The 13,956-nt window shown below is 47.6% G+C and overlaps 1 protein-coding gene across 5 annotated transcripts in view; it reads right to left on the reverse strand.

The window, feature by feature from the left end:
- Positions 1-1,092: 1,092 nt before the first annotated feature.
- The window catches only part of GDPD5 (glycerophosphodiester phosphodiesterase domain containing 5), a 168,390-nt gene continuing 155,526 nt past the window's right edge, over positions 1,093-13,956 (reverse strand). For all 5 annotated transcript variants that reach the window (XM_075050253.1, XM_075050255.1, XM_075050256.1 and 2 more), the window contains 3 exons: positions 12,396-12,478; positions 5,222-5,334; positions 1,093-3,858 (listed from right to left, as the gene is read on the reverse strand). In XM_075050253.1, coding sequence (XP_074906354.1) covers positions 3,743-3,858; positions 5,222-5,334; positions 12,396-12,478 — 312 coding nt within the window. In that variant the 3' untranslated portion in view covers positions 1,093-3,742. The remainder of the gene's footprint in view (positions 3,859-5,221; positions 5,335-12,395; positions 12,479-13,956) is intronic.

Raw genomic sequence — 13,956 nt, forward strand, 5'->3', positions numbered from 1 at the left:
ACAATCCCACACTGACCCAGACAAGATCCCCTTCTCAACCAAAGCACCCTCAGTCTGCAGCTGGGAGCAGATCCTGGGGTAAAAATTAAAAAATAAAATAGAGCAAGCACCAAGCAAGCCTTTCCCTTAATATACACATCTAGCAAAGAACTGCCCAGGGACTTCCCAAGCTGGATCTCACACCCGGACTCCTGTGTTTAATAAGTGCTAATGGATGTATCAGCCATTTCTTCCTCCTTGAACTTGCTTATGATTTTTGGCCTTCACAGCACCCTGGGGCAATGACTTGCATAACGCGTGTTAAAAATAAATTGCTTCCCATTTGTTTGGTTTAAAACTGCTGCCTGATCAGTTCTACGGGTGCATCATTGTCCCCATGTGGCCATACACACTGAAAAATTATTCTACAGTTACTGTTCATGGCTTAGGTCTGCACAGTCACCTCGACTCCACACAACTGCTTTTCAGCTACTGTCTTCTGGTCATTTTTGCGTCCCTCCTCTGGACCCGCTCCAACAGGTCCCTGTCTCTCCTGTGCTGAGGACCCCAGAGCTGGACGCAGAACTGCAGGTGGGGTCTCACCCGATGGGAGCAGAGGGGCAGAATCCCCTCCCTCGACCTGCTGGCCACGCTGCTGGTGATGCAGCCCAGGACACGGTTGGCTTTCTGGGCTGTGAGCGCACATTGCTGGGTCATGTCCGACTTTTCATCCACCAGTATTCCCAAGCCCTTCTCCACAAGGCTGCTCTCCATCCCTTCATCCACCAGCCTGTGTGGATACCAGGGCTTGCCCTGACCCATGTGCAGGACTTTGCACTTGGCCTTGTTGAACCTCACGAGGTTCACATGGACCCACTTCTCAAGCTTGGGATGGCTTCCCATCCCTCAGGTGTGTCAGCCACACCACTCAGCTTGGTGTCATCAAGAGGAGATGCAACACAACTGTACCAATCTCAGGAAGGACAGATCTCCAAACCTCTATCTGGTCAGACCTTTGGCACTCTCATGAAGCATGAAAAAGCAGAAACACAGCGAGAAGGATCAAGGCATCATCATTACACAGGTGATCCCAGAACACACAACATCACAGACTGGCAGGGGAATACTGACAGTTTATTTCACAGAGCATTGCAGAGTTTAGTTTGGTCTAGGTCTATTTTCATCAAAAAAGTATCATCCTTTTAAAAAGAAAGGTAGCAAATATTCAGGACAATTATGGTAACAGTCAGTGCATTACGCATTGGGTCTCATCATTAAAAAAAAAAGTGAATTGTGAAAACAACTCTTTGTTGGATTGCTTTTAACACTTCCAAGCTTTTAAGCACTTGACCTTTCAATAAAGTCATCTCCAAGGATAAAAACAGAACATGCAGGTGATTATCAACAGATGCTGAGATTTAAACAAGATCTCTCACTTGGCAATGACAATCCACCAGGAATGTTTCAATACAGCACCACATTAAAGGGAGAAGCAACTTTGTTCTCAAAAGCCTTCAAATCCACCAAAAACTTGCAATTTTGCAGAAAAACCACACTGTATTTCACAGACTTGAGAGAGTACCATATAGAAGGACAGTATTTGGGGAAGGTAAGAGGCAGCATGGACCAGGGTCTTATTCAACTTACATTCATAAAAACCCAGGGTAGATGCAAACAAATTAAATTCTTGATTTGCACTGCTTAGGAGGTCCTTATTAAAGCATGACAATTCATATTTTCATTATTAATAGGGGTATATTTCTTTTACATAGATAATTTGGCCACTTTTGCCCCCAATTCTTACACACTAAGGCCAAGACTTTGGGGTTTCAAAACACTATTGGAGTACAGCTTAAAAAAAAAATAGAGCAGCTCAGTGCTGCCAAAACAAGAACAAACTGCTCGAGGCTGTTTTTATTGTGGCTTGTTTCTGGTCTTTGCAAGCCTGCTTTGTGCGTTGAACGTGACGCACACCAGCATCCCCCAGACCGCCCTTCTTCTCTACAAGGTGACTTCTCCCAGCCGCTCACGGGCTCTGCAACCCAGCTTGGCCAGCACCCGAAGGTCTCAGCCTCAGCTCCCATCCCCTCCATGGGAAACAACTTGGACGGTCCCATCGCTTTCAAGGCAGCGCGCACCGAGCTTCAAAGGAAGCTCGCGCTCAATGGGATTTCTCCCGTCGCACGTCGTGTCGACCAAGATCCAGCAAGGAAGGAAGCAACCCCACACCAGAAGGCCACGGGGACTGAGCCAAGACCCATTCACAGCTCCAGCAGCCTTCCGGCTGGCTTCAGCTGCCTTGGGAACCGGCTCCGTGTGAACAGCAAAGTGACCCAAAAACAGGCTCCTCTCCACGAGGCCTCGAAGGTCAAGAGCAGAAAGCTCCGACCGCCCTTGGGCTGGCTGTGAGCCGTTTCAGGGAGGGGATAAATTCAACTGCCATCTACTTCCTTTCTGAGCTTTTGGTTTTGGTTGTTTTTGTTTTTTTTTCTTTTAACCTCTGGTCTAGGATTTTGGTTTAAAGCCTTTTGCATTGGAAACACGCTGATCCGAGCTCTTACCTTCACGAGCCTGTCAGCATCTGCTGCAAGACCGTCACTCCTTTGGAGGACACGAACACGCAGCTTTTAAAGATCCTGCTTTTAAAGCAAGGAGGAAGGTCTCCTTGCAGGAATAAATTACACTCCGGGGCTGCTTCACCTTCCAAACTATTTACAACTCCTTCACCCATGGGCATCTGCTTGGCCCAGAGAGGGGGGAAGTTCCCACTGGACCACCACCTCCTCTTCCTACACGGATGCGAGGACAGGGAAGCAAGGAGCGACTGCAAACGCCACGCGGAGTGGCAGGCACTTTAGCCAGATCTGAGCGGTGATGGTGCCAAAGGCATTGCTTTTTGCAAGCCATCGGGGCTCCCGACAGAGCCCAACTCAGGGAGAAGATAGAAAGAAAGAAAAAAAAAGGAAAAAAAAAATCAAAAATCAAAGCATTGCTGCCAGCAGAGGCCAATCTACAGCCAACACTCAGGATTTGCCTTCGAGACTGCGGCAGGACTTTTCAAGAGCGCCGTTCCCCTGCGAGCACCCAGGCTTTGGGGATGGAGGATGGGACAGGCAGAAGGTGCCCAAGTGACGGAGCCAGTGCAACCCCTTCCCTGGCTCTGAACTTCGGCAGGGAAGAGCAGTGCAATCTCTTCTCCTAGGAAAGCTTCTCTCCTCCAAACAGCCTCCTGTTGCATTAGAGCTAAAAATTCATCGCCCAGGAAAGGGGGAAGAGGAGGGGAACTGAAAAAAAACCAGTAACAAAAACGACACTTCACGAGAACATCACAACATTCAGCTACACAGTCGCTGCACCAAGGGAAGGAGTGGAGCGGGGCAAGGGGGAGAAAGGGGAGACACGTCCAACGTGTTTTTCCCAGAAGCCCCCAAGGGGACTCAGGCTGTCACGTCAAGATTCAAATAACTTCAGCCATAAGGTCGAGGATTTAATGAACACGGTATTTCCACTCATGCCCTGGAAAAATTACACTCAAAAAAAAAAGAGAGAGACAAAAATTCAGATTTTCTACATATTTACAAAAATAAGCCCCCCGACCTCACAACCAGGGAGGTAGAGCAGCTAGCGATGGGGTATGGGAAGGGGTCTCTGCCCGACCAGCAGTTCCTCAAAGGTTCCCATCCCGCAGCACACAGGAAAGCACGGCTTTCGCTGCTGGAGCGAACGCGGGGGACGCCACGCGCCGGGGTCGGACCAGAGCCCCTCAGTTCATCCGCAGCTTGGTGTCCCGGTGATCCGTGGGGGTGACCATCTCGTTGGCATAGCCGTTCTCGGAGCAGAGAGACAGCTCGTCCGTGGTCTCCACGCCGTTGTTGATCTCTGGGGAGGGTAGAGAAAGCACGGACATCGTCACAGGGGTGCAAGTCCCAGGAGCATCCCCCATGGATGGGGAAACTGAGGCACTGAGCAGCTGCGCAATTCCAGCACATAGGATCTATCTGATCCTACAGGGATTTCACCCTGGGTTTAGTAACACTGCACCCATTTAAAACCAGTTCTGAACAGGATCTGCCTCCAAATAGAGCTCATTCCTAGATTTCAGACCTTGACAATCTTGCCACCATCAGAGGCAAAACTGGATTCCCCCGTATACATGATGCTACTCCACAGGCTGAGTTAGTCACCTGTGGGAAAAGGATGCAAAATACCTGAACTTAATCTCTACCCAAATGGCCATTCTGGAAAAGGGCAGACTCCTATTATCACTGGTTTCACTGGGAAAAATGTGCAACCAACCACCAATGTTTTAATTGTAAACACCCACCCTAAGCAAGAACATTTGTTTCAGAGGCACAAAACTTTAATATGTATCCCTAACCTCTAAGGATATTTCATGTCTAGGACATTGTCCCACACTGGGGAGGCTTAATTCTGCTGTGACCAACTGCTTTCCCTATCTGGGTTTCATGGATTTACACCTGATTTTCACCATCTCTAGAAGGCAGAATCCAGCCCGCATTTCACACAGTAAGCTCTTTGAAGCAAGAGTTGTCGTTTTGCTGTGTATGTGCCCAGTACAATAAACCCTGATCCCTGCTAGAGGTCTCTAGCCCCTACATACAAAGAAAACCCGTAACAAAGCTCAAGGGGAGATTATATTCACATTCTTTCAAATGTGAGTTTTCAGGCTTCACTCACCAACTTTAATCTTTCAAAGCTAAATGTTTCCCTCTTCGTACGCATTTCTGAGATCTTTCTTAGAGGTGGGGTGAGATGGAGACGTTGCCAGCATATTCCAACACAAGTAAATGCTGAGAGGAGCACAAGGATATCAGGAACCCCTCAACTTGTAGTGCCACTGAATTCCAGGTCTACCCCAAGCTCATCACCACTATTTGTGGTGATCTATGCCATTATTTTAATGGGTTTTATAGCTTTTGACATGCTTTTAACAATTGAGAGCAGAGAAGATGTGGGACAGTACAAGAGAGGTGCATGCCGTAACTTGGGAAGTTAAATGCAGCATTTCTGAGCAAATCAGCGCTCAGACATGCACCAGTTTGGGATGGATGAGCCATGACCATATCCCACAAGTGGTTCAGTGCAGCAGGGTCAGTCCAGTCATCCAGTCCCACCAGCAGATGATGACACCCGTACCAAGACCTCCTCCTCCGTCAGCAGAGAGCAGGGTGAGAGCTGAGGGATGGAGCAAAGGGCTCTGGCCAACCAGCCCCATCCATACCTGAGAAGATCAGCTTCTCCTTCATGATCTTGACATCCCGGCTGGACCGGCGGACAGCAGCGCTGAGCATGATCTGCTCCGGGTTGTAGGTCCTGATGCTTCCTAGGCGCCACCTGCAAGACAAGAAGGGATCTCAGGGGCTGGTCTTCCCAACCATGGGAGCATCCTCAGTGCAAGTGGCCACCAACAACGTGGAGACCAACAAGTCCCAGAGACCCTCACGCCTTCGTTCCCTCGCACATACGCAACCCCTCACGGTCCGAGGATGTTCAGAGATGAGCATGTTATCTCAAAGGGGTACAGACATACAAGCAGGTCATCTTTAACCACCTTGAACATCCTAATTCCACTAATTTCACCAAGGACAGCAGATGCCCCAAACCTCTCTCTATCACATCAGCTATCCAGCTGCCCAAAGGAGGTCAGGCTGTTTTGACTCTTAGGGTTGGAAAGAGGGAACAGAACAAGAGACTAAGCCAAGTAAAGAAACAAACCATAACCTTTTCCTCGCTGAGTGACGTGCTCATGCTTGTGGGAGAAGAGAGCTCAACGACAATTAAAGGTCTCAAACCTGAGACACAGCAAAGACGCTGACACGAGCTGCTCTGCAGGAAAGTACAAGCAGTCCCAATGCAGGTACCTGCCACGTGCCCTTAAATGTAGTTTCCCCCAGTGCACTTCCCTCCCCAAACACCAGGGCTTTACTTAAATGTTTCTACGCAAACCCTCCACTTTTTAAGCCTCGACGAAACTCGGTGTTCACCAAAAGTTTCCACCACATGAACAATATAAGGCTGATGGGAACTTGGCTCAACTTCAAACTAGCCAGACATTTATTCTCATTACTGAATGCATCTAAAGAAAATTACTGATGTCAGTAATAAGCAGCAGCAGCAAGTTCAAGGGGGATTTTGCTTTTAAAGCTGTTTTTCAGCCTGGGAGCACCCCCGTAGCAGACCCTCAGCTGCAGAGCTGCTGGCATTAGGAGTGGAAGGTGGGCTGCTGCTGCTGCAATAGGGGAAAACAGGGCTCGGTGGGCTCAGACAAAGCAGCCGTACCCAAGATCCCATTGCAAAGGGATGCTGTTTAGGCCAGGCTTTCATAGCCCACACCTCAGCGATTCGTCCTACCTCTGGACCACAGAGGAAGGCTTTCAAGTAAATCCCATTCTCCCTGCCCAAGCCAGGGATGCTATAAGGTTATTTGATGAAGAAACAGCAGGGATATAGGGTGGCTTACGGGGTTTCTGATCTTCTGGCACCATCTAGTGGCTTACCTACACAAGGGAAGGTGGGTTTTAATTTTTTTTTTTTTTTTAAAAGGTGACAACCACCTTCTCTTCAATTTCTAACCCTCTACCAAGCCCCAGGAGCAGAGGATTTGAAGAGCCCCACACATCTCCAAGCCTGGGTCCACAGAATCAGCCTGAAGAAGCAACATCCGCAAAAGAGGTTCTGCAATTTTTCCGGGACAACCTAGCTGGTGTTGATTTCATGGGTTTTCCATCCCCTTCCCAAATCCCAGTGGATGACACTGCACCATCACACTTTGACCAGGGTACAGATGAAGGCAGATGCTCTGCTACAGAGAAAAGAAGGGATGGGATGGTGTCCCGGGGCTGGGATAGAGTTAATTTTCTTTCTGGCAGCTGGTATAGTGTTGCATTTTGGATTCAGTATGAGAAGAATGTTGATAACACACTGATGTTTTCAGTTATTGCTAAGTAGTGTTTGTACTAAGTCAAGGATTTTTCACCTTCTCATGCCCAGCCAGCAAGAAGGCTGGAGGGGCACAAGGAGTTGGGAGGGGACACAGCCGGGACAGTTGACCCAAACTGGTATTCCATACCATGTGACATCATGCCCAGTATATAAACTGGGGGGAGTTGGCCTGGAGGGGATGGATGCTCAGGAACTAACTGGGCATCAGTCGGCAAGTGGTGAGCAATTGCAGTGTGCATCACTTGTTTGGTACATTCCAATCCTTTTATTATTATTGTAATTATTATTGTTATTAGTTTCTCCCTTTCTGTTCTATTAAACTGTTCTTATCTCAACCCACAAGTTTTACCTTTTTCCTTCTGATTCTCTCCCCCATCCCACTGAGGGGGGGGCAGTGAGCGGCTGCGTGGTGCTTAGCTGCTGGCTGGGGTTAAACCACGACAGATGGCAACACAACACAACTCACAGACCCACGGACAGAAGAAACACAAAGGAAGCACAAAGAGGTAAAGACATTAAAGTACCAAAAAAAAATTTAAAAATAAAAAAATATTTTTCTTCTATCGTCATCATCTAAACTGAGCCACTCTGACATGGAAGATGACCATTTTTGCCCTTAGTGTCCCATACAGGCAGATCCCACTAAGGTCAATGTGGTTGCAAGTGCATAGCATCTCACAGGATAAGACTCTCCTTAAACTATAATCAGGACCAAAACATATTGCTACGAGTCTTTTCTTTGCCCACATCATCAGGATTTTCAGCATCAGGCTGGGTTGTGTGGCCAAAAGGCACGATGATCTCTTGCCCATAGGTCCTAGACGTCCCATGGAGGGCATGGGCTATTTTGAGGCACCGACAGCCCAGCCTCAAGGGGGTGCAAGGGACCAAAGGCTTTTCTCCTCCTGCCAAGAGGAACGACCACTGCTCTCTCGTCCCCATCTCACATGGTGGCTGCGGTCAGACCCAGTGGTTAAATACACACAAGAGGCCAATGACTCCTCTCACAGGGGTGCATTGCTCTGATTGAACAAGCTAAGAGAGGGTGACCCCAGTTTTCAGGGGTACTTTGAAATACCCTCTTAGAAGAGCCACCGGTACATTTAATCACAATGCAACTCCAACACCGTACAAAATACTCTCTGCTGTGCTCAGTAGCCTTTGGGTGTCCAGAAAGCTTGTTTAATAGAAAAATAGCACCTCTCCTACCCCCTTGGACTCTGTTGTGATCGGCCACGTTTAGGACAGCAGCGTGCAAAAAGGCCAGACAGACAGCAGGTAGGTCTTGTTCTGGGAGGTTGGCATCAAAGCAGACCAGACGGACACAGGGTGGGAACAGACTAAAAAATACTGGGACAACAACACAGAGACAGCATACACCGTGTTAGGGCCACGACCGGACCCTTGGTTTGGAGAGGAGATGCTAAATGGCAGGGAAAGGGGGTCGGAGAGGGGCAGGTCAGGGATAAAACGGGGTTGATTGGTACCGAGGTGATAAGATGGAGCGAGCAAAGACCCAAGCCAGCCGCAACCACAGAGTCCCCATCCTGCGACTGCTCTTGCCTAAAGCCTGCCCAGCTCTTCCATGCCCGTCTTCTCCTTATCCACGAGCCAGGGAGCAAGGCGGAGGGCGAGAAGGGGAAAACACCCAACCTCCCTGCACCCACAGAAGGGCTCAGCCCAGCCCCACAGCCAGGTCCTGCTTTGGGGAGATGCCGCGAGGACGTAACGCCGCAAGTCCAAGGTACCTGGTGGAGCAGGCAGTACTTGCAGGTGGCCAACCCCAAGCCCCGAGGCGGTAGGTGGGCAGAGGGAGAGGGGCAGAAAAGCACAGACAGGGTGTAGCCAAGTCCTCAGAAATACAACCCCATGGCACACAGCGGAAGGAATGGAGAAGGTTAAGACATGAAGAGTTTGGTTCGAGTACGGACACGGTGAAGGCTTTACTGCAGAAAAGCATCAGCGCTTCCCTCAGAGGGGAAGAGAACGACTGGTGAGAAAACAGCCAATACAAGGAGAAATCTGGGTTTCCAATTGATGGCACTTCCAATCCAGCATCCCAGGCTCACTCCCTTCCTGGGCGCAACGCTATTTGTTTTCACGCTGCATTTCCAGGCTCACAGTGGTGTAACTGAGAAGAGATTCCCGAAAGATCCCTTGCTCCAAGTGCAGCAATTGATGAGCCAAACCTTTTCAGCTATTAGCCTTATTAATTCATTCCCAGGGCTAGAGAAGCGCTACTTTATATAATTGAACAGGTTACATTATTTTCTTTAAAACTGGCCAATTTAGAAGAGGTTGGTCTCAAAAACCTCTGGTAAATGCAGGAAGGAAGGGGATATTTTGCATGGGATTATTTCTATGGAGAAAGCATTATGTCCACTAGGAATTTCCCAATTACAACACGCTGCAGGACCTCAGAATAGGGCTTTTTTAAAGGCAGCGACTTATACCATTTTAACAGAAGGTCAGATTGCCTTCAAAACATCCACCAGCTTCAGCATCAGGCTTCTGTGGTGCTCATGGCTATGGACTATGCAATGTTCAGAGCCTTATAGTCCCCCTGTGAAGCCAGATGTTTGAAAGCATCATGAAAAGCTGCATCCTGCCCTGTCCATCTGCAGTGAAGCCATAGCAGAGAGGGAGAAAGAAAGAGAGAAAGGAAGGTTGAATGAAAAAGAGAAAGAGGAGGAAAGCACCAGAATTACCTGATCATGTGATAGCTGTGAGATGCCAGAATGCAGCAGAGAGAAAGAGGAGGAACATGCACAACAGTCAGAGCAGTAAGAAAATAAACAAGGCAAAGAGGCAAAAAAAGATCAGTTAGAAGTCATCACAGTTGGTATTTCCCCTCTGGAGAGGCTGCCACGATCCTGTCACCAGGGCTGAAGCAGAACAGCAGGAGCAATCCCTACCCATGGCTACGGAGGAGAGACAAGCCATGCGTAGAAGAGAGGACGAGCACATCGAAGCGGTGGCTCTGTTCCCACCCACCCCCTCATCCTTGCATGAAGGAAGCAGCTCTGTTTTGCCCCAAGAAGGATTTGGAGAGAAAAAAAAAAAACAAAAACAAAACAACCACCATGACACTGAAGGCCAAATGCCAAGCCCATTTCCCGGAGCTGAATCACATCAGCAGGTAGTAGTTGGGCAATTCCGCTGCGATTTGTTTTCGATATATCCTCAATGCTGCTTCCGATTCTTTCATGTGGTGGAGAAACTGGAACGGCAGGGAAATGGGTCTCTCCTGCACAAGGCTCTTGGAAGAGCAAGCCCTTTGCTGCAGAAAGTCCAACTTCTGGTGCTAGAGTTTCTCCTTCTTCCTTCTACTAACTTGGGGTTGAGTTGTCCCAAGGGAGAGCTCCAAAAGAAGGCATTTGGCCCTGCTACGATGGACCCCACATGGCCAGACCTCTCTGAGCAACTCAACTGCCTTTCTCCATCAGGTCCAGAGGCTGGGCAGCAGCTCAGTGCTCCAGGCTGATGGGCCCTGAGGAAATCTGGTAGCAGTTTCCAGTTCTTCTCACCTGTATCACACTTACACTGAGGGTGGAAGAGAAATCCTGCAATAATGCTTTCCTTCCTTACCATGCTTCCTCTTGCACTATTCCATCAAACCTCTTCCAAACTGGAAGAAATTCAATCTGTGCAGAGAGGAAGAGTCTGGCTATTGCAAAGTCCACGTAGCTGCAACTTCTCCCTCTCTCCAAGTGTGCATAATTTCACTCTGCACTGGGACCTTTAGTTCCCATTCAGCAGGTTCAATCAGTTTAATTTCTTCAGCTGCGGTCTCCCGGGTCTGATTCAGGAAAGCCTTCTAAAACTGACTTTGGGAGATGAACAAAAGACTGCAAGTATCTCATCAACTTGGCCTTCAAATTCTGCTTTTCAGAGAGGTCAGTCCCTGCCTCCAGACTCCTCTGTGCATTTCTGTATCTGACAGAGAAATACAGAGTCTAAAGAGCAGGGACATCTCTTATTATCAACTGACAAGTTTGAGGGAGTGGAGAAAGCTTCCAGGCAACACAGCCGCGATGCCCTTCTGGAGGAAAGGTTTAATTGGTCACAATTCAGATCACAAGACGTCTCAGAAAAATTTTAATCTTATCTTGGTCAGTGGTTTCATTAACTGTTAGGAAATCTAACCTAAGAGGAGAGTTTTGAATCTGATGCTCGCTCCATTATCCCGTACTGGAATTGGGGACCTGCTGGGCACAGGTCTACCAGTGCGGGACTGTGCAAGTCACGAATTTAGACACAATTATAAACAGACCCAACATGTGGCCTGAAGTCAAATCCATAGTGGGGGCTGGCGGGAGCGATAGCCTACTGCGACGTGGCAAAAATACCTGAGTAATTATGCACCCAGGGGAAGGAAAGAGGTTGCTGCAAGCAGATGATCTAGGACAAGGCGACAGCAAAATCACTAGCTCATGAGGCTGAAGCAAATTAAATTGCTGTTCCTAACGCAAAGGCATTTCAGATATCATGAAGGAATGAAAGTGTAGGTCCCTTGATGTCTCTAGGACAGTCATTTGTGCATGCCAAAGCAGATGAGATTATAGAGCTGGGGAAGAGGGGATGCAATTTCAGAGTGACACATTTTCCCAGGAGAAGGCTGCTGCTTCTCGCTGGAGGGAGCGCATCTCTCTGAGCTCACGATTTTGCGGGAGAGGGTTATTACACTGTCACCGCAGACAGCTAAAATGCCTCCTAGGAGAAAAGGCACATCACCGGGAGGACACGGAGGTTTCCTCCGGTATAATCAAGAGGAGGGGAGCTAGGCCAGCTCTGCCATTAGGAAGTTGATTTACCTCCTCCTGATTTATCAGTGTCTTGCTCTGCTCCTAGGTTTTATGCTCCACATTTGTTTTGGGGGACCCTGGCTGACAGAAGAGCCTCTGCTGTGCCCTCGTCAAATCCTTGCTCTCCCCTTTCTTTGGATAATGGAGAGACTTTCTTTATGCATCAAACCAAGCAACTGATTTGATTTGCTAAATCATAATATTTCTAGTTCTTCACCCAAATGGGAGCAAACTGATTTAAGGAAACTATAACATGTTCTTTTTCAAGACTATAGTGGTAGAATCTCAAAACATCTCCTCTTCTTCCTTTAAAGCATTTTATTCTCTTTCTCAACGTCCATTTCCCTAACACATTTACAGTTTCTCTCCCACACACATTTATGAGCGGAGCAAGGCGACTGTCGCTACTATTTTGAGATCTCTCATTCTTCTTAAAAAGCAGCAACCACATCCAATTCAATGTCACACCTCAGAAGTGGAATTATTGTTTGCAGTCTTTGGTAGGGATTTTTAATAAACAGTTTCCCTGCTATTGCAATCCAAGCGCCTCAGGAGCGCGGTGCTCCTCCCTCCCATCTCCACCCCGCGCTCTGAACAAAACCACACGCCACAGACGCGTGAGACTCGAGCTGTAGCAATGGTACTTACTTCTGGAATATAAAAACTCCTACAATTACGATAAATGAAATGAGATCAGACGTGATCCAGATTAGGTGGTACTCGTCTGGAGGCTGGAAGACAAAAAACAGAACCAGACCTTAAAACTTTCTGGTTTGTACAATCACAGAGAGACCACACATTGCTGAAGTTACCACCAGGGCAGAAAGAAAAGCACAGAGCTGCAGGGGTCACATATAAATCACAAGGTTTATGACACTTCTAATGCTAGCTTGTCATCCAAAATGACATTATCAGGAAAAACTGCAAACAGGAACAATTTTAAACTCTCTGTCCTTTCCTGTGCTGACATTTTCTCAGAGCTTTGTGGGCTGAAAGTTTCCTATCTCAGCTGTACCACGAGGTGAGGGTAAGATGCTGTTTGGAAATCCGTCTGTGGGAAAACACAGAAATATATACACACTGCACATGAGACATGCAGAGTCCATTTTGAGTGCTAATGTTAGCTGTATAGCACAGTCCCCACGCTATAAGCACATACTTCTCAATTTCTGTCCTTTAAGGCACCGGTAGCTCTGGCACCATTTGCCAGTCTACGTGGCTGTGGTCATCACACCAGCTAAACCCATCATCTGAACCCAGCACAGAAGCACACGAGTTCACATTGATTTTTGTGCTGCCCAGGAAAGAGCACCACGAATAAAGACAACAAAGTGATAATAATAATCAACTCTTGGTGATGCTCAGAAGACACCTACCCAGGAAAGCCACCAGTGGTGCTAATGATTTTCTCCTATCCCAAACCTAGACTAGTCCCAACCAGAAGAAGGTTGCTGATTTTATACCAGATGGATCCGTCACAACCACCAACACCAGCACTAATGCACACAAGTAATATTTCCTTAGAGAAATAGAATCCACAATGCATAAAGACAAGTTCATGCAATGGTAGTGTGACATGGATAAAACCAGTTGGGAGCCATCAACTCTGCTACCTCGGTCTCCCAGCAGAGACCAACTTGTTTTTCTGCTCAGTGAATCTTTTTGTGTCTCAATTTATCCTGCGAAAGCGTACCATTGAATTAGCAGGGCAATGCTTTAATTAGCCAATGCTTCTGATGGAGATTTAATCCCTGTGTTTTCCAGCTTAGTTACAAAAGGGTGACATTTAATGTTACATTTGCTGCCTCTATTAGGACGAACAGACTCAAAACTGATGTTTCCCATTTTCTTGGCAGGAGAATGACATCATAACTATTTTGAAAGAAAACTCAAGAGTCTTCTAAGTTAGAAGAAAATCTACACATCTAAATTTTTCATGAATGCAACTGTTGGTATTTCACAACTGAAGAACCCAAATAGCAGGTTTTCCTGTAGGGCATCAAAGGGGAAAACCTGATTTATTTTTTTTTTTTCCCCCAAAGACATGCATTCCGCAAACATCATTATTAAGAGTACCCAGTGAGCAGATGCCTCCTCAGCCCTTCAGAGGAGGGAGCAAACATCTGTTGCAGAGGCAACTTGGTTGATCTGCTCCACCCACACCAAGACCCGCTCAGGAATTTACTGTATTTCACCTATTTCAGTTCCA

This window comes from Buteo buteo, chromosome 18, assembly GCF_964188355.1.
Source record: "Buteo buteo chromosome 18, bButBut1.hap1.1, whole genome shotgun sequence".
In the NCBI taxonomy this organism is placed as follows: domain Eukaryota; kingdom Metazoa; phylum Chordata; class Aves; order Accipitriformes; family Accipitridae; genus Buteo; species Buteo buteo.